This window comes from Oryctolagus cuniculus, chromosome 7 (assembly GCF_051225735.1).
Source record: "Oryctolagus cuniculus isolate XC-2025 breed Fujian yellow rabbit chromosome 7, ASM5122573v1, whole genome shotgun sequence".
NCBI lineage: Eukaryota > Metazoa > Chordata > Mammalia > Lagomorpha > Leporidae > Oryctolagus > Oryctolagus cuniculus.
The window spans coordinates 113,597,892-113,617,646 of record NC_142873.1 but is presented as its reverse complement, the minus strand read 5'-3'; the positions used below and the strand labels follow the sequence as shown (position 1 = coordinate 113,617,646).

General features: G+C 39.8%; 1 protein-coding gene across 3 annotated transcripts in view; it reads right to left on the bottom strand.

Annotated features, from left to right (window-relative positions):
* Nucleotides 1-19,755, bottom strand: part of C7H1orf87 (chromosome 7 C1orf87 homolog) — an 83,816-nt gene that overhangs the window by 50,114 nt on the left and 13,947 nt on the right. For all 3 annotated transcript variants that reach the window (XM_051856420.3, XM_089337277.1, XM_089337278.1), the window contains exon 3: nt 7,066-7,276. In XM_051856420.3, the coding sequence (XP_051712380.3) occupies nt 7,066-7,276 (211 nt within the window). The remainder of the gene's footprint in view (nt 1-7,065; nt 7,277-19,755) is intronic.

Below are 19,755 nucleotides of genomic sequence, written 5' to 3'. Positions count from 1 at the left end.
AAATGATGGGACTTGTATGTTACTTTTGAGATTAGGTTATAACAGATACTGCAAATTTGGGTTTGCTTGTACAAGTTCTTGTTCTCTATCTCAAAGACACACTGGAAAATATTTAGGCAAAAGTATTCATTGCAATATTACCTGTTATACGAATACCAACAAACTATATGCAAGCCATATATCAAATGATAAGGGAACAGTTGAGTAAAGTAAGGTAATCCATATACATGTAGTACTACCATACTGTACAAAGAAATGATGAACTAATATGAATGCTACTGTACATCACTGAAAGTGAAGTTTCCTTTCAGAAATGAATGCATGTGTAGTTCTTCTAACTATTGTCAAATTTTTTTTCCAAAGTGGTTATTCCATTCTATATTTTCTACCAGCACAGCAGGATTCCAGCAAAGTAAAGTGTCAATTTCTTGGGTTTTGCCAGTGAGAAATCATATCTCAGGGTATAATTAATTTATATTCAATTACTAACAGCACAGTAACATCTTTTGGTATGTTTGAGGAACATTTACTTTTGTTTTGGTGAACTTCGTTCATCTATTTTGCTCATTTTCTAGTAGCTTACTGTCCTTTTTATTCTTCAGTTTTATACTGAAGATTCCATAGGTTAGGGCTATATTTATCTATGATATAAGCTGCAGTTTCCCTCGTCCCCCGGTCTGTCAAGTGTTTATGTCCATTGTTTACAGTGGATCTGGCCATATGTAGATGTTAAAAATGATCACTCTTTTTCTTTCTGTATATGTATTCTGAGTCATAGTTTCCACTTCTCAGATGATAGAGGAAATCATCCAAGGTTATTTATATAATTTTATATTTTTATACTTAAATCTCTCATCCATTTATAATATATCCTAATATATGTCATAAATACACCTGGTATTTGAAAAGTAAACCCAGTTCAAAAATTTATCTGTGGCTGTCCTATAAACCCAGCATCACTGATTATAAATTTCCAATATCACTTTTATCATACACAAAATTATAATAAGCCATTGAATCAGATTCTGAATTTTTCTTTTTAGTCCCGTTGGTTTTTTTCATTGATTTATATTACAAAACTACACTGTTTTAAGTATAGAGGCTTTCTGTTTTAACATCAGGTAACTGTATCTTACTCATTACTCCAAACCATTTCTCCTCTTTTCTGGATTTTCTTAATTATTCTTGCTCATTTTCTATTCCAAATTAAATGTATGATCAATTTGGCTAGTTTCAGAACAAACCAAAAATCTAATATGATTTATGATTTTTATTGGAATAACCAAGCTTATAAACTTCCTTAAGAAGGGTTGGCATCTTAATGATGTTAACTTTGTATGAGGATGTTGCATTCCTTTTCACTTGTTCAGATCTATTCTTGTGTCTTTGAGGAATTCTCTCTATATATTTTCTCATGAATTTTCAGACTTTTAAAAACTTTATACCTTGGCATTTGGTATTTAGTTAATTTAGTTGTGCATTAATTTTCTAGTGTAAATGATGTCTTCGCTTTGTGTTATTGATGTTACAACTTCAGGTGGCAAATTTTCTTACTGTTCTAGTAATTTCTCCATTAGTTGTTTTGAGATTTTACATTTAAAAAAATATTATTTATTTGAAAGGCAGGGTTACAGAGAGAGAGAGGGAGAGGCAGAGAGAGAAGTCTTCTAATCACTCATTCACTCCCCAGTTGGCCACAATGGCCAGAACTGGGATGATTTGAAGCCAGGAGCCAGGGGCTTCTTTTGGGTCTCCCACATGGGTGCAGAGGCCAGGCACTTGGGCCATCTTCTACTGCTTTCCCAGGCCATTGACAGAGAGCTGGATTGGAGGAGGAGTAGCTGGGACTTGAAATGGTGCCCATATGGGATGCTGGTGCCACAGGCAGAGGCTTAGCCTACTATGCCACTGTGCCGGCCCTAAGAGATTTTACATGTTAATCTTATTATCTGAAGAGATTAAACAGTTTTACCTCTTCTTTTGTAAATATTTTGTCTGTAATTTCTTTCTTTGGCTTAATTGCCTTGGCTGATATCTCCAGTATAAACTAAAAGTCAGTGGAGAGCGTGAATACTCTTGACTTCTTCTAGACTGTAATGGAAAAGCCTCGAGGGTCTCACCATTAAACTAATGGTAGCTTTGGTATATTGGAAACAAAAAAGTCCGGGCCAAAATTCTTTTCAGAGGCCTTATAGACTTTGGAAAGAGAAAGACAAAGAAATATCCTATTTTAATAGTACCATGACATTCACTGTAGTATAATATTTACTATAACAGATTCACATAGATTAGAAAAGAAACTTATCTCAATCTTGGATCAGACACTTCTTGATAGAGCTGATACCGAAGTTGAGGCCCCAATATGATTAGGAGTTGGTTAAACCAAGAGAATTCTACACCAAAGTAACAGCATAGGCAATGGATAGGAGGTGAAAGATAATATAATTTTATTAATGAAAGCGGCCAGAAGGGAGAGAGAAAGAGTCCACTGAGTTGAGCTGGAATAGATAGTAAGTCAAGGAGTTGGAGTTTTATACAAACCCATGGAAATTTGACAACAGGTTTTAAGTGTTTTAAGAAGAGCTACACTTCATCCATGGCTTTGAAATTTCTCCTGGAGGGGTCAGTACTATGGTGTAGTGGTTATAGCTGCTGCCTGCAGCCCTGGCATCCCACAAGGGTGCCAGTTTGAGTGCTGGCTGTTCCACTTCCCATCCAGCTCTCTGCTATGGCCTGGGCTAGCAGTAGCAGATGGCCCAAGTCCTTGGACCCTTGTACCCGCAAGGGAGACCTGGAAGAAGCTCCTGCCTCCTGGCTTTGAACTGACCCAGCTCCGGTGGTTGCAGCCATCTAGGGGGTAAACCAGAAGGTGGAAGATTTCTCTCTGTCTCTCTCCCTGCCCCCTTCTCTGTAACTCTGACTTTCAAATAAATAAATCTTAAAAAAAGAAGAAATTGCTCCTGCAATATATTGACATACATATCCCTGCCACACTAGAGTCTTGATTGGACATATGGTTTATTTTGGCCAATAAGATGTTAATGGAGACACAAAGACTAAAATACATCCGTGTAGCTGAGTCTGCCCTCTTGAAACGTTTCTGTCTTTTATGAGTATAACATAGTGTGACGGGCCCACTGGATTCAGAACAATAAGACACAGACTTGAACCAAATCCACATTTTGGAGCCACCTGAGATAAATAAGAGATGTCTTAGCTCACATCTCTATTTGTGACCATACATGGTTATTATTATAAACCACTGAATATTTTAGTGATTTGTTACACACCAGTTCTTATTACAATAGCTAACTAATACAGGTATGTATAGGAAAGCGACAAGCAAGTTAATGTGAAGACAATTAAAATGTCTCTGGTGAGATAATGGTAGTCTGACTAGGCAATGCAGGGGAAACCAAAGTAAGAGGGCATTTTGAGAGACACAAAGGAGGTAGAGTGTAACGGACTCAGTGATTGGTTCGTTGTAAGTATTAGAAAGAGAGGTAGAAAGCACGCCCAAGTTTCTTCCTGGGACCATCATGTGAGAACCAGACCACCATCAAAGGTTCTGCTTTGAACTTGTTGAATCTGAGCTGTGAGCGCACAACCAACAACCAAGCAGAAATGACCTTGACATATGTCTATTCATCTGTCAGCTAGGGATATCAACATATGCTTCCACCTGCCTCACAGGGATATTGTGAAGAAAGAATAAGAAAAATCACACAAAAGGGCTTTGAAAAGAACATCCTACCAATCAACTGTGATGATGATTAAAATTAAAGAACTAACACTTTCATTTACATGCTGCCAGATGCAAAAGGCACACTCCAATTTTATTTTTGAAACTGTGATACTGTGCCTGTTGCTCATCACACATATTTCTCTTATTTATTTATTTTTTTGAATGAAGACAGAGATGGTGTTTCTGAGTAACAATATAAACTGAAATAGCACGTTCAAAGACTTACCCATAAGGAGTAGAATTTGAAGGAAAAATATCCTAGGGCTGGTGGGCAGTAGAGCCCAGGTCTTTTCTTTTGAGACCTTGGACAAATCATTTAAGATCTTTGGATCTCTCATTCTTCCTTTGTGTAATGAAGATTTGTGCTTGTTGATTTCTAAGACATCTTACTCTTCTCATATACACAGAACCAGGGATTGTCTTTACATTTTCAGCTTTGCTTATCTCCTACTGGTGATATGCTTCAAACTTCATCTGTCATTTGGAAAAGAGCTTCACACTTGCCTGTCTTTACCCAGGCTAGTTAGCTCAGTGTTTATCAGTAACGTCTCTCTTGGAGCCAATTCAGCGGATCCAGATTGCCTGTTAGGTCCCAGGCAGGAGAGCTGATTTTCATCTATGTGTGAGCAATAAGGATCTAGAAGGAGTTCTGATTGGTTTGCTTCTGTAATTGCGCAGGATTCCATTTACCACTTCATGAAGGTGGTAATGAGGGCCTCTGTAACAAGCAACTGTGGCAGCCATCTGGCAGGCCAGCACCACACTCCTGCTCAGCAGACAGAACCAATTAGTCGGTCCTCACGCCTCCCACAAAGCCTTCCTGTGTTTGGTGGCTGTGTGTTAGCCCCACTGAGCTTCCCACAAAAAACTCTGTTGAATTCTGGAAGGGGAGGGGCCAAATCATCTCCCTCTGGTTCCTCAGAGCTAGCAAATAATCCCTATCATGGAGATCCAGGGGCAGTGTACGTTATGACTGACCCATTCTAATGAGGGACAGAGACCATGTCAGGAAAGGGCAGCTGGACATATTAGGATTTCTGTTTATAAGAGAAAACTAGAAATGGCTTCAATGGCCACAAGGCATTGGTAAATGAATCAGGAAACCTCTGTTATCAAGGAACCTTACAGTTTGGTGATTTAAGGATCCAGAGCCGCGACTAGAATTGTGGCTTTGCCCTTTTCAGCCTTATGACCTTGGCAAGGCACTTGATCTCTTTGTTTCTCAAAGAAGCATGAACTAAAGATACTAAGAATTTCTACTTCACTGAGTGTATGGGAATAGTAAATTAGTTAATATATGTAAAGAACTTAGAATAGTCCTGGCACACAGTAAATGTTATCTGTTAGTTCTGAATATAACTCTCATAGAGCCATTAAAGAGATGCATCTGATGAATTTTTTATGCCAGTTTTTGACATGAAGTGAATTGAGCAGTCTAACAAAGACTAGACTAGATATATCAGGATTCTCATTCTATACCTCTGCATGGAAAAAAGAAGGGAAAGAAAGAGACAGGTAGCTAATAATTTTCTTTGGTTTCACTGTTATTTATATTCTCCTCTGTTCCTTAAACTTTCTATAAGATTATGTAATTTTTTATAATTAGATCTGCTAAAAGTTTAAGTAAAAATAAAATACCTGGGCAAATATTTTATCTGTACTTTAACTTTTTGGAGTCTCAGTTTTATCATCTACACTGTGATAGTATAAATAACTGTCACCTCCCTCACAGGATTAATCCCAAAAGCAAATAATAAAATTTATCTGAAAAGAGTCAATAACAAAGCATTTTTACTACTATAAAATTATTACCGAGGTCATCCTTGGGATCAACACCACCAACATATATAAATGCCAGAGTCAAAACCAGGGTAAAAACTCAGAGGTCCTTAGAAATTCATAACAAATTATTTCACCTTTGCAGATTCATCATCTCCTGTTCTAAGCAAGTCCTAAATTCAGGGATGCATCATAGGAAAGCATGCATAGAAAAGAACACATTAGGGGCCGGCGCTGTGGCACAGTGGGTTAACACCCTGGCCTGAAGCGCCGGCATCCCACATAGACGCCGGTTCTAGTCCCAGCTGATCCTCTTCCAATCCAGCTCTCTGCTATGGCCTGGGAAATCAGTAGAAGATGGCCCAAGTGCTTGGGCCCCTGCACCCGTGTGGGAGACCAGGAAGACGCTCCTGGCTCCTGGCTTCAGATTGGCACAGCTCCGGCCATTGAGGCCAATTGAGGAGTGAACCATCGGATGGAAGACCTCTCTCTTTCTGCCTCTCCTCTCTCTGTGTAACTCTGACTTTCAAATAAATAAACAAATAAATCTTTAAAAAATATAAGAACACATTAACTAGAAATTAAGAGGCCAGTTTCTGCCTGGGCTGTATAACTAACGTTTTGAGAAAATCACTTTTATAAATGAACTTTAGTGATTATATCTTGAAGAATATAGCCTGAATCCCATTGGTGGGCTGTAAACCACTCCAAAATTATAACGATTTGTGTGTTCTTATGAGCAAAAGATCAGAGACCCATAGGCATTCATTTTCTCATGTGACTAAAGATGAGCTATTACTTCAGTGATTTAGAAATGACTATTAAAACTATAAACTAAAATAGTTATGTTACAGTTTACTGCACACTCTAATCAGTATTCTACTAAAATATCTGGCTGTCACTTAATGCTGGCAGCCTTGCAAAACTTCTACTCTATGTATCTGTTTAATTGCAATTTCAGCAATTTTTGGAAATGGTGCTTTGTTATCAATGAATCATTAGTTTTGTCCTGATTTAGATCCAGCTTTCAATTGCTGTTATACTTGCTTTTTAATTACAAATTACTAATCATTTAGATTCATCATTATCAAGTCAGCTTGTTATGGATTGCTTGGTTGATTGTTAACAGAATGCAGTGATATATGTTTCTAGCAAGACAATTTTGAGTCTCTCATTTTTTGATATTTAGACATGATTCCTTTGGGTTTGGAAAATATGAATTATCTGACCTGGTAATGTGAAAGCAAACAGTCCCTTCCTCTCTAATATGTTCCAATTTTGCATATACAGTGACACTTATATCTCTTACTGAGTGCCACTGCGTTAACCACAGAGAATACTGACCATCTTAACTAGTGGCCAACAAAGAGGAAAATCTCAAATGACCTTGATAATCATTTTTAGAGTGAAAAAATTGACTTTAATTTCCATCTCATGCAAAATGTATTATTATTTGCACAAGTGTGTATTTGTGTCAACCTGATTTTTATCTATATTTTCTAGTAATACCACGAAAAGCTTTTGTATTCCTTGTTACTCACTTTGCCATCCAGGAATCCGCTGCAGTGTGCCACTGTCTGCAGTTTCTCATTATCCTCTAGGTGTGTACTCTCCTCCACACAATTTGGGTTGGAATTGGTTTGTTGATCAGTGAGATTCCACTGAGCTGCGGGTTCTCTGCTCATCTGCTTCACATTAGCCGTCCTGAGTTTCTGTGGTGTTGCTTGTTCTTTCAAGTTCACATTCTCCTTGCTGGGAAGAAAGAGTTTGACACTTTGTTACTCACAGCCTAGGCTCCTCATGCACTAGGCTGGCATAACAAATGGAAGGTATTAGTCTGGTTGTATAAACAGTGGTCCCTCAAAGTGTTGGAATGCAGATGCAAACACTGGGTATTTATCTATGGATCACTCACCATAGAAAGACCATGTTATGATCTCAGCTTTATCCTTTCCCCTTCCTTCTTTCTCATACTTGTAAAGATAATCTACCCTTTTGCTCCAAACCCATTACTGTAAGTAATGAACAGTGTCAAAATTAAGCCCTAAAGGTGATCTCATTTCATAGTTATAAGTCTAACAAGCATTTTTGAGCTTTGAAATTAGAAGAAGATCCAGAGGTTTTGTAGCTCTAGATCTCCTCCGTGTCTTTCATCAATTGTCTCACCTTGAGACTTCAGTTTCTCTTGTAGCCCTGCATCAACATTATACAGAGGAGAAAGAAATAAAATTTGTAGCAAGTGATTCAAAGAAATAAAAAAAGCAAATAAAAAAGTCCAACATGGTTTAATAACTAAAGAACTGCAAATAAAAACAATAATATCATTATTTAAACACTGAAAACTTTTTTGAAAATAAGAAATTCAAACATTAATGGCCGCAGAAACAGGTATAATCTGTTTTTTTTTTAAAATATTTATTCTATGTACTTGAAATGCAGAGTTACAGAGAGAGAGAGGTCTTACATTTGCTGGTCTATTCCCCAAATGGCCTTCTCAGCCAGGGCTGGGCCAGGCAGGAGAAAGAAGCCAAGAGCCTATTCTGAGTCTCCCACACAGGTGCAGGGGACCAAACACTTGGGTCATCTTATGCTGCTTTCTCTGGCACATTAGCAGGGAGCTGGATCAGAGGTAGAACTGCTGAGACTTGAACTGGCACCCATATGGGATGCCAATGTCACAAGAGGTAACCCTACTGGCTACACCCCAAGCAGGCCCCCAAAACAGGTATAATTCTTTTTTTTTTTTTTTTTTTTTTTGACAGGCAGAGTGGACAGTGAGAGAGAGAGAGAGAAACAGAGAGAAAGGTCTTCCTTTGCCACTGGTTCACCCTCCAATGGCCGCGCGGCCAGCGCGCTGCGGCCGGCGCCTCGCGCTGATCCAAAGCCAGGAGCCAAGTGCTTCTCCCGGTCTCCCTTGTGGGTGCAGGGCCCGAGCACTTGGGCCATCCTCCACTGCACTCCCTGGCCACAGCAGAGAGCTGGCCTGGAAGAGGGGCAACTGGGACAGAATCTGGCGCCCCAACTGGGACTAGAACCTGGTGTACCGGCGCCGCAAGGCGGAGGATTAGCCTAGTGAGCCGTGTAGCCGGCCAACAGGTATAATTCTTACAGTAAGTGATCTGACAAAACATCTTAACAACCAGGAGCTTAAAACTCTTTGATTTTTTTTTGTACTAGATCAAGTTCCACGTGTATTAGGGAAAATATGCAAAAGAAAAAATTTTAAAACTAAATATTTGGTAGTAGGTATGTATTGAATATTTTGTTCTATGTTCATATTATGGAAGGTATAGAGATGTTAAAATAGTTATGAGTAATTTTAATGACAAGTAAATATTAAATTTAAAAAATGAAAATGATTATTTCAATTATGCAAAATATATGTCTATAATGTGCTTACATATTAAAACAAGAAAAAAATTACAGAAATCAACATATCCAGGTGGTAAAATCCAGGGCATTCCATCTCATTCCATCATTATTCTAAATTTTCTACATGAAAACTACTATTTTGTAATCAGAAAATAATAAATTTCAAATAGGTATGCATTGTACCTGGAAGGCATTTTGTAAATTTTGGCGGTTACTTAGCTGAAAGCATTCATTTTAAAATATTTTAATGCAATCTGAGCATGAAACAATTTCTCCCCCCACAATACTTGTTTGTCAGAGTGAGGGAAACTATGGGTGATGGTTTGAATGTGTGCATAGTTTTTACAGTCGTTTTCTTGATAGTGGTAGCACAAGAAGAGACACAGTCGTGGGAAAGAACTTGATGGATACCCACATTTACAGAGGGCAGAAAAGCCTTAAGAGTAGACTAGAAAAAATTTCCAATAAGGTAGGAGAAAAATCTGAACGGTGGGGTCTTGGCAGCAAAGCACAGAGACTGCTTCCAGAGAGGGGCGTGGTCATCAGTAACATGCTGCTGAGAAGAGTTCAAGTTTGAAAATGGTCCACTGGCTTTAGCCATAAGGATGTCATCAGGATCTTGGTGAGGGAAGTTTCAATGGGGTAATGGTGGGAGGTGCTACACTGACATGGGCAGTAGAAAGAAGTGGAACAAAAAACTCTAGACAAGACCCACAAAGCCCATTGTGAAAACATTTGTGTGCAAGGGAAGAGAGAGAAGGTGTGGTGACTGGAATGGAATGTGGAATTTAAAGGGACAAATATCATATGTTCTCCCTGATCGGCGACAACTGAGCACCAAAGGGGAAACTTGTTGAAGTGAAATGGACACTATGAGAAACAGTGACTTGATCAGCTCTTGTCCTGATGGTTGATGTACAATGTAATACTTTATCCATTTTAGTATTTTTTTGTTCTAGTACCATTGGTTGAACTCTGTAATTAACACACAATTATTCTTAGGTGTTTAAATTTTAACTGAAAAGTGAGCCCTGTTAGGAATTTGGAAAACATTATGCTGAGTGAAATAAGCCAATCCCAAAGGGACAAATACCACTTCTTCTCCTTGATAGGTGACAACTAACTGAGCACCATAAAGGAAACCTGTTAAAGTGAAATGAACACTACGAGAAACAGTGACTTGATCAGCCCACACCCTGACTGTTGATGAGCAACTTAATATGTTATCCCTCTTAGTATTTTTTTTGTTTGTTCTACTTAATACTTTTGGTTGAATACTGTAATCAATACACAATTCTTCTTAAGTGCTGAAACTTAACTGAAAAGTGATCCCTGTTAAACATAAGAGTGGGAATAAGAGAGGGAAGAGATGTGCAATTCGGGACATGCTCAAGCTGACTTAACTCAAACGGTAGAGTTAGAAACATACCAGGGGATTCCAGTTCAATCCCATCGAGGTGGCATGTACCAATGCCATCTCACTCGTCCAAGTGATCAATTTCTGTTCACAATTGATCATAATGATAGGACTAAGAACCAAAGGGATCACATAAGCAAGAATAGTGTCTGCAAATACTAGCTGATAGAATAAAAAAGGGAGAGAATGATCCAACATGGGAAGTGAGATACACAGCAGGCCCATAGAATGGCAGATGTCCTAAACAGCACTCTGGCCTCATAATCAGCCCTTAAGGCATGCAGATCTGGCTGAAAAGCCCATGAGAGTATTTCAGGCATGGAAAGTCAAGACACTCTGGGGGGAAAAAAAAAAAAAACCTAAATGAAAGATCTCCGCGAGTGAGATCCCAGTGGAAAGAACAGGTCATCAAAGAAGGAGGTACCTTTCTCTGAAGGGAAGAGAGAACTTCCACTTTGACCATGGCCTTGTCTAAATATGATCAGAGTCAGTGAACTCAGGGGGCTTCCATAGCCTTGGCAGCTCATGACAAGAGCCTAGGGTGATTACTGAGGCCATAAACAAGAGTGTCAAATTGTTAAGTCAACAACAGGAGTCACTGTGCACTTACTCCTCATGTAGGATCTCTGTCCTTAGTGTGCTGTACATTGAGATTTAATGCTATAACTAGTACTCAAACAGTATTTTTCACTTTATGTTTCTGTGTGGGAGCAAACTGTTGAAAGCTTTACTTAATGTATGCTAAACTGATCTTCTGCATATAAAGAGAATCAAAAATGAATCTTGATGTGAATGGAAGGGGAGAGGGAGTGGGAAAGGGGAGGGTTGCGGGTGGGAGGGAAGTTGTGGGGGGGGGGAAGCCATTGTAATCCATAAGCTGTACTTTGGAAATTTATATTCATTAAGTAAAAGTTAAAAAAAAATGGGGATGTTGTTATCATCATGTTTAAAGATGCTGAGGACTATTGTTAAATGCCAGTCTTGAAAAACAAGCTGAGCTGGAGAAGAAGAGACTGTCATTGGTGAAGTAAGATGAAAGCTGGTAGAGTTATTTGAGAGGTAAAGTTACAGAGACAGGGAGAGACAGAGAGTGAGGTCTTTCATTCACTAGTTTACTCCTCAATTGGCCAAAACAGCAGGAGCTGGGCCAATCCAAAGGCAGGAGCAAGGAGCTTCTTCCAGGTCTCGCACTCAGTTGCAGGGGCCCAGACACTTGGACCATCTTCCACTGCTTTCCCAGGTCAGAGCAGAGAGCTGGATCGGAAGAGTAGCGGTGGGGACTTGAACTGGTGCCTATATGGAATACTGACACTACAGGCAGAGGCTTAGCCTACTGTGCCACAGCACCAGCCCCAAGATCATGGATTTTTGTAGCATCAGCCTGAGAGGGTGGATGGTCTTCTTTAGGAGTGTCCTGTAGTACTCATGGAGATGCAAAGGAGGCAGACAGTAGGGCTCACACAGTCTGGGGCTTTGCCTGACAAGTGGAGCCGGAGAACAAAAGTGCCATGTGGGAATATTAGCAGGAGCACGTATATTTGGCAAGTGTTCTTGCATGGGAAGAAGATTTGTATATTCCTTGACTTAAAGAAACTCACACTTCCTTTGATTATCTAAAAATAATATAAACAATAAAGTTAGCAACTGGTATAAACTTAATTCTAGAAGCTTGGATATTGGTTTGTTTTGTGGGAGGTATAGAGTTCAGATGGAAACATGAGAGGGCTTCTGGGACACTGGTACTAAGTAGTTTCTTAATCTGGGTATTTGTTGCGTGGGTGTAGCATGTTTGTGAGAACTTCAGTGAGCGGTAGACTTACAATATGTGCACTTTTATGTAAACTAGATAGTTTTCTATAAAGTATTAAAGTAAATTGGCATAAAATTTGCATAAATCAGATGAAACATACTTAGTTGGCATATAAATAAATGTTAGCTGAGTCAGTACTGTTTGGAGTTTATAAGAAAGAGAAACAATGATGGTTTGCAATGGTTACCAACATAATTGTATTTCTGAACATTTAGCTCCATGACATGCCCTTTGTATACATCAGTTTATTTATTCCTCAGGGCAATCCTATCATCAGGTCCTCATGTTATTTTCATCTTAAGACAAAGAAATCAAAGTTCAGAAAGTTTGTGTGTTTTGTGCAATTCTACATGGCTTTTCAGTAGTGGACTCAGAATTCCAATCTAAGTCTAGTGGATTATATAACCTCAGATTCTACTGCCAGTACAGTCTGGGTAGGATGCAGGGGATTATCCGAGGAGCTCGCAAGCAGGGAGGGCAGGATTGTAAGGTGTCAATGGTCATGGCACAGACAGCCAGTTGCTCTGGATGAAGGCAAGGGCGATGTATGATTTTTCCTTTAATCACCTTCAAAATCCTTTTGTGGGCAGTGTTGGTATAGAATTGCCCAAGAAATGTGGACCATATCTGCCCATCTTTGAAAACAGCCACAGAAGATATAAAACCAAAAATAGTCTGTTAAATCTGTTTCAAGTAAGAACTGTTTCTTTTTTCTTATAAAAAATACATAGCACTTTAAAAATTATGAAAATGACTCTCCAGCTGAGACACGGCATGTGTCTGTGGTTAGCACAAACAATTCGTCAACACACATTTGCCGTCATGTGGTTCACAAACGCACAGTTCTTTCTTCTGGGCTTGTTTGCTCACTACCTACAGGACTGAAAATAGCAGTTTGCCATTTCAAAAGAACAGGGGTGGGGAGAAATGCCATCAATGGTGTTTTGGAATCAAGACACATCCAGTTTCTACATCCTTACTTCTGACCTCAGCTGCTGCTCCCAGAGATGCCATGAGTTCAGTGATATCCAGGCACTAGAGCAATTAGGGAGGATTACTGCATTGCTGAATGATAGCTAAATGAGGAGAAAACTGTCCAATTGTTCCCTCTCTCACACTGGGTTCTTCCTGCAAAACAGCTCCTCTACCACAGCTCAGGGTTAGAAGAAAACATTGCAAGGGTGTCTTAGTAGCATCCTCTGCCCAAAGCAATGGAGGCATCCTCCACTGGCCCCACCTCCCATGCAACGCCTCCTCACCAATTCTCACATTGATTTGGATTCTACCCTGCAGAGAACATAAAATTTCAAATGGAGGACCCAGGGGGCTCAGCAAAAGGTCACCAGATGCCATCTTAAAGGTCTGCCAGCATTGGCAGGGATGCAACACGACCAATTTCCAACTGTGCACCATCTAATAGGCCCCAAACTCTCTGGAGAAGACAGCCCATGCAATGAATGGGAATCTAATTTCAGTAAATGAGGGAATGTTCTTATTTGGAAGTCATAAGCACTCATCAACACAACCAGACTTCTTCTTTTAAAAAGACAATAAAAAGATAAAACAGGAAAGGGAAGGGGAATACAGCTGAAAGTCCCACCAAACTCCACAGGGAAGCTGAAATGTGAAGCCTAATGTTAGTGTGACAAAGTGGAAGGTTTTTTTTTTTCTTTTTTAATTCCATGAAGCCAGAACATGTATTGTTATAGAAAATTGATCTTTAGAAAGATCTTTAATGTATTTAAAGTCAACTCCCAAATCTGTGCCCAAATCAATTTCTTCATTGCAGTTTTGCTAGCTAACATTTTCCATATGCCTAATGTGTTAGTCACTGCACACAAATTCACATAAATTCCTTCATGTTATCATAGTAAACTGCGAAGTTGCTATTATTAAAATTATTATACAGAAGAGAAAATGGGCGATCAAAGGGGATAAGTAGATTTCTCAAAGTCCCCTTGCTAGTAGATACATTTCCAGCTCTGGAAGAAGAGTTGTAGGAGAGTTGTAGGGCTCCAAGCTTATGCTCCTTGCTTTCACATCTATTATATGCGAATTGTCTGTCCTGAAACAAGATTCCAATCTTGTTTCTTCTTCTGAAGTGTTAGTATAGATTTAATGAAAACTAACATATTAAAGGCATTTAATCCATCCTCCAGCCTAGTATCTCTATCAAACAACTAAATGGGCATTCAGGGTTGATTTTGTACCTTTCAGAGACAGGGACTTTATACATTCCCAAAGTAGCTCATGTCTTTCATTGTAACATTGAGTGAAACCCTGACATCAGTGAAAAGAATCAAAGTTTGTTTTTCATGATGTTTGCACTGTACTATTTTACAAAATCAAACTGGTTTCTCAGTTTAGAGTGATTCAGCCCCCCCCCCCCCCCAATAGCAGCTACTTTAATCAGCAATTGTTTCCTGGTGTGATTTACTTTTATGTTACAAAGACTGATATTCCAACATACCTCCTGCCTGTACCCTTTTCTTCACTTACATTCAATTCTACAGCAGTCAATACATTTGCACTACAGAGGTTTTCTTCCCTTTGACTTGTCTTTCAGCTATGTACAAAGTACTTCAAAACTACATGGAAAAATGGAATTAAAAGATGCATTTATTTTGGTGTGAAAAAATTTTGAAAACCTCATCTAGCTTTTTCTTAATCTGCATTTCCCATGAACTTTTTGAAGACTCCATGTATTACTGCAGTCAAAAAACAAAATTAATAGCAATTTAGCTCAAAGATATTAATTGGCATTATTTTGTGCTAGACAACACCTCATAAAATAAATTAGAATAAGTATTCTGATGGGCTGTGTAGAAGAAGTTAGTCCAGGAAAGAGCTGGAAACAGAAGAAATTGTAAAAGAAAACCAGTTTGGTGATCTCAATGTTAAATTTTGTATTGCTGGCGCTGTGGCATAGTGGGTAAAGCTGCTGCCTGCAGTGCTGGCATCCCATCTGGGTGCCAGTTTGATTCCTGGCTGCTCCACTTCTGATCCAGCTCTCTGCAATGGCCTGGGAAAGCAGGAGAAGATGACCCAAGTCCTTGGGCCCCTGCACCCATGTGGGAGACCCAGAAGAAACTCCTGGCTCCTGGCACAGCTCCAGTCATTGTGGCCATCTGAGGAGTGAACCAGTGGAGGGAAGAACTCTCTCTCTCTCTCTCTCTCTCTAATTCCGCCTTTCAAATAAATAAATAAATCTTTAAAAAAATTCCTATCAGCTAAAGAACATATAACATTCAAACAGACTCCAGGTAAACTAGCATAAGAACCCCTCTTTCTAAAACCTCTTTGTGGCTCAACTGTACTTAAAGGGTTTTTGACATTGACACCTGGTCCTCAATTGCTTCTCTCCAAGCAGGCAAGCAGATCACACTAGCAAGGAGGACAGGTCCATCCTGGTGATGAGGGCAAACCAAATTAAGCTACAGGAGGTGTTTTCAGAAAAAGATTTTGATCTCAAGAGGACATATAAAAACTGTCCAGATCAAGATGTAGTTTTTATCAGCTGGCATTGTAGCACAGCTGCCTCCAAAGCAAGCATCCCATATGAGTGCTGGTTCTGGTCCCAATTGCTCCACCTCAGATCCAGTTCCCTGTTAGTGAACTTGGGAAAGCAGCAGAAGATGGCTCAAGTAGTTGGGTAGCTGCTGCCCATGTAGGAGACCTGGATGGAGTTCCAAGTTCCTGGTTTTGGTTGAACCCAACCCTGGCCATTTTGGTCATTTGGGGAGTGAGCCTGCAGATGGAAGATCTCTCTCTCAAGCCAAGACTCTGTGGCAAAAAAATCCTACACAAAGTATCTTTGTGAGACCTCAGTGGAAAGAAGGGGCCATCAAAGAAGGATGTACTTTTCTCTGAAGGGAGGAGAGAATATCCACTTTGCTTATGGCCATGTCCAAATACTGATGGAGTCTATGGTCACAAAAAGCATGGCAAGAGCCTCAGGTGATCACTAATGTCATAAATAAGAGTGTTAATTGTTAAAGAAACAACAGAAGTCACTGTACACTTACTCCCCATGTAGAACCTCTGTCTTTAATGAGTTGTACCATGAGAATTAACTGGAAATCTTGTTCTCAAACTGTACCTTATATGTTGTGTGTATGTGTGGGTACAAACTGTTGAAATCTGTGCTTAACATGGCATTGGTCCTCTGTATATAAAATCAAACCAAAAATGAACCATAATGAGGAAGGGGATGGGAAAGGAAGAGGGAGGTGGGATGGGAGTCGGGGTGGGAGGGTGGGTATGGGGGAAAGAACCACAATATTCTTAGAGCTGTACCTATGAAAAATGCATTCATTAAATAAAAACTTAAAAAAAGAAAAAAGATCTCTCTCTATCCCTGTAACTTTGCTTTTCAAATAAATAAGTAAATCTTTAAAAGCTGATAGAGTCGCTGGTGTCAACCTTAAGCAAAAATAGATACATCTTGGCTGGCGCTGTGGCTCACTAGGCTAATCCTCCGCCTAGCGGTGCCGGCACACTGGGTTCTAGTCCCGGTTGGGGCGCTGGATTCTGTCCCGGTTCCCCCTCTTCCAGGCCAGCTCTCTGCTGTGGCCAGGGAGTGCAGTGGAGGATGGCCCAGGTGCTTGGGCCCTGCACCCCATGGGAGACCAGGAAAAGCACCTGGCTCCTGGCTCCTGCCATCAGATCAGCGCGGTGTGCTGGCTGCAGCGCGCAGGCTGCGGGCGGCCATTGGAGGGTGAACCAATGGCAAAGGAAGACCTTTCTCTCTGTCTCTCTCACTGTCCACTCTGCCTGTTAAAAAAAAAAAAATAGATACATCTCAGAGGTTATGAAGAAAGGGTTCCTATGCATGATTTCCTGAAACCACTATCACAAAAGACTGCCAGAACTGCGGCTATACACAGGGCTATCATTTCAAAAGAGAAAAGTGGACCAAATATGATGCCTTGTATTCTCACAGCACTGCACTGGGGGTTCCAGACCTGAGAAAACCCTGCAATCTCTCGGTGCACAAGAGGCAAGGATTAGTACAAAGAATATGGACTCAAAATTTGGGCATAATGAAATACCCAGTGGTAAACTCTTCAAAGAAAATTAATATTGTCACCCGAGGTTGGCTGACATGCCTGAGAATGGTACAATCACCAACCATATATACATTGAGACAGAGAAATTCACTTTTGTAGAGCCCTCCACAGTACAAACAGAACAAAAGGGAAGTTATTGACTTATTTCCCTGCTCCTGGAGGACTAATACCAAGCCATTATTAAATAACCTAAATGCAACTCTAAAAACTTTATCATCTATAAATATAGCTACCTTGCTCCCACAACCCTCTGGAGGAAGTTATATGTGACTGATTCTAGATTATTGAATGAGTATATTTCAGCAGGCCAAACCTGACTGATGTCCCCTCAGAAACTCCGTATCTGCAATTCTTCATGGATAGAAGTATCTTCACGGGCAAGGGAAATTAAAAGGCTGGAAATGCAATGGTAACTCATCACAAGATTTTGGAAGCAGAAGCGTTGCCACCAGATTCCTTGGCCCAAGAGACTGAACTCAGAATTCTCACCTGTGCCATAAGCCTTGGAAGAGGCAAGATAGTAAATATTTATACTGACTCTAAGTATACTTTTTCTGCATTACATGTCAACAGAGCTACTTGGATAGAAAGGAATGTTGACATCAGGAGAAAAAGACATGAAGCAGGCTCAAGAGATTTTAAGGTTAGCAGAAGCAGCAGCCACCAAAGCAGTATCCCAGATATCAAAAATCAGACGGTAAGCTTTCTCAAGGAAATTAGGTCTGACTGTGCCCCAAAAGTAGCAGCACAAACTAAAAGCCTTTAGTGATGGCACATATTCAAAATTCAGACTGGACCCATTTTAAGTCAGACTATTTCCCAAAGGACTTAAACTGTCCTGGGAGTAGAGTTTGGATTCCTGACTAGTAAATGGCCAACGGATAATTTTGGTGCCTGAGCCCCTGATGAAGATTATAATTAAGTTTATATATTAGAGCACTCACTATGATTGAGATGCACCCCTACAATGGTTCAAAAGTCCATAATTGGCCCAAACATGCAGAAGGCCAAATAGAAAGTCATAAAAATGTGCATGAGCTATGCTAAAAACAATCCTAAGAGAGGCCCACCATATAACAAGGTGGAAATGCAAGTTAGTGGAGAGAGTTCAGGGGAAAGGCTGGCAAGTAGACTCTACTGTAAGACTGGAAAATAGACATTGTAATGTCAAAAGAAGAGGAAACTTCAAATGTCTGTTGGTAGGAACTTTCACTTGTGGGCTGAGGTTTACTCTTGGCACTTGGAGAAGGCATTAGAATTATTAAAATTATGTTGAAGGAAATCATCCCCCAATTTGGACACCCTTCTCTATTCAAAGTGATAATGGGAATGTTTTCATTGCTAGCATTACATAAGTAGTATACAAATATCTAGGAAGTAAATGGAATTTACATGCCTCTTGGAGACCTCTATCAACTGAGAAGACTGAAAGAAGAACTATAGCTAAAAGGTGCCAGGGCAACAACTGGACTTGAGATAAAGATTTGCTGATGGCATTGCTTAGATTCCCAGAATCCCAGTGGCTCCTTGAAACAGGTTCCAATCAAACCCCTATAAATTATGGTATGTGAAACCATTCCTCTGCTCTTGTGCCTAGATGAACAAACTCATTTAAAAATTGAAAGAACTAGACATGACTTTACAAATATATGCATTCCATTCATTTGCTTCAAACTGTATGCTTTAGCCTACTGGCATCCCTCTCCATCATTTAAAACTGGAATACTGGGTACTCCTCAAAACTTGGAAAGAGACCCAGCCTGAGTGCCAACTTTCACTCTTGTGGGTTGGTCATTTAGATGCTGACCAGGGGTTACATGGGACTTGCTCATCTGTTAGATTTGCAAGGGTCAGGTCTTGGAACAATTACACTTATGTGAAGGCAGTATCAGATGCAAATGTAGGCTCACAAGCCCCTGCCTGCTGGACTGAGAGAAAAGAGAACTTCCCAGAGATCAATGATGCTGTGAGACAGGACTCAGACTGAAGTTGAAACTAAAGAACATAAGAGGTGACACAAGACAATTGTTAAGTCAATAGCAGGATTCACTGTGCACTTACTCCCCATGTAGGATCTCTGTCCTTAATGTGTTGTACTACGAAAATTAACAGTAAAACTATTACTCAAACAGTACTTTATACTTTGCATGTCTGTGTGGGTGCAAACTGTTGAAATCTTTACTTAGTATATACTAAGTTGATCTTCTGTAGATAAGGATAATTAAAAATGAATATTAATGAAGAATGGGATGGGAGAGGGAGTAGGAGATGGGATGGTTTGCATGTGGGATGGTGGTTATGGGGAGAAAAACTGCTATAATCCAAAAGTTGTACTTTCGAAATTTATATTTATTAAATAAAAGTTAAAAAAGACTCAAAATGATGGTCCCAATTATGCTAATCTGTGGAATTTTGCAAATTTAATGTTCCTGCCTTAATTATAGGTGGTGGTGGGAAGGTGTAACAGACCTTTTCCTAGATTGGGTCCAGCAAAACACACAGATTACGTAAGTTTCATGCTGGATTTGCAGGATACTGCCTTGACTCAGCACCTCAGGCGTAA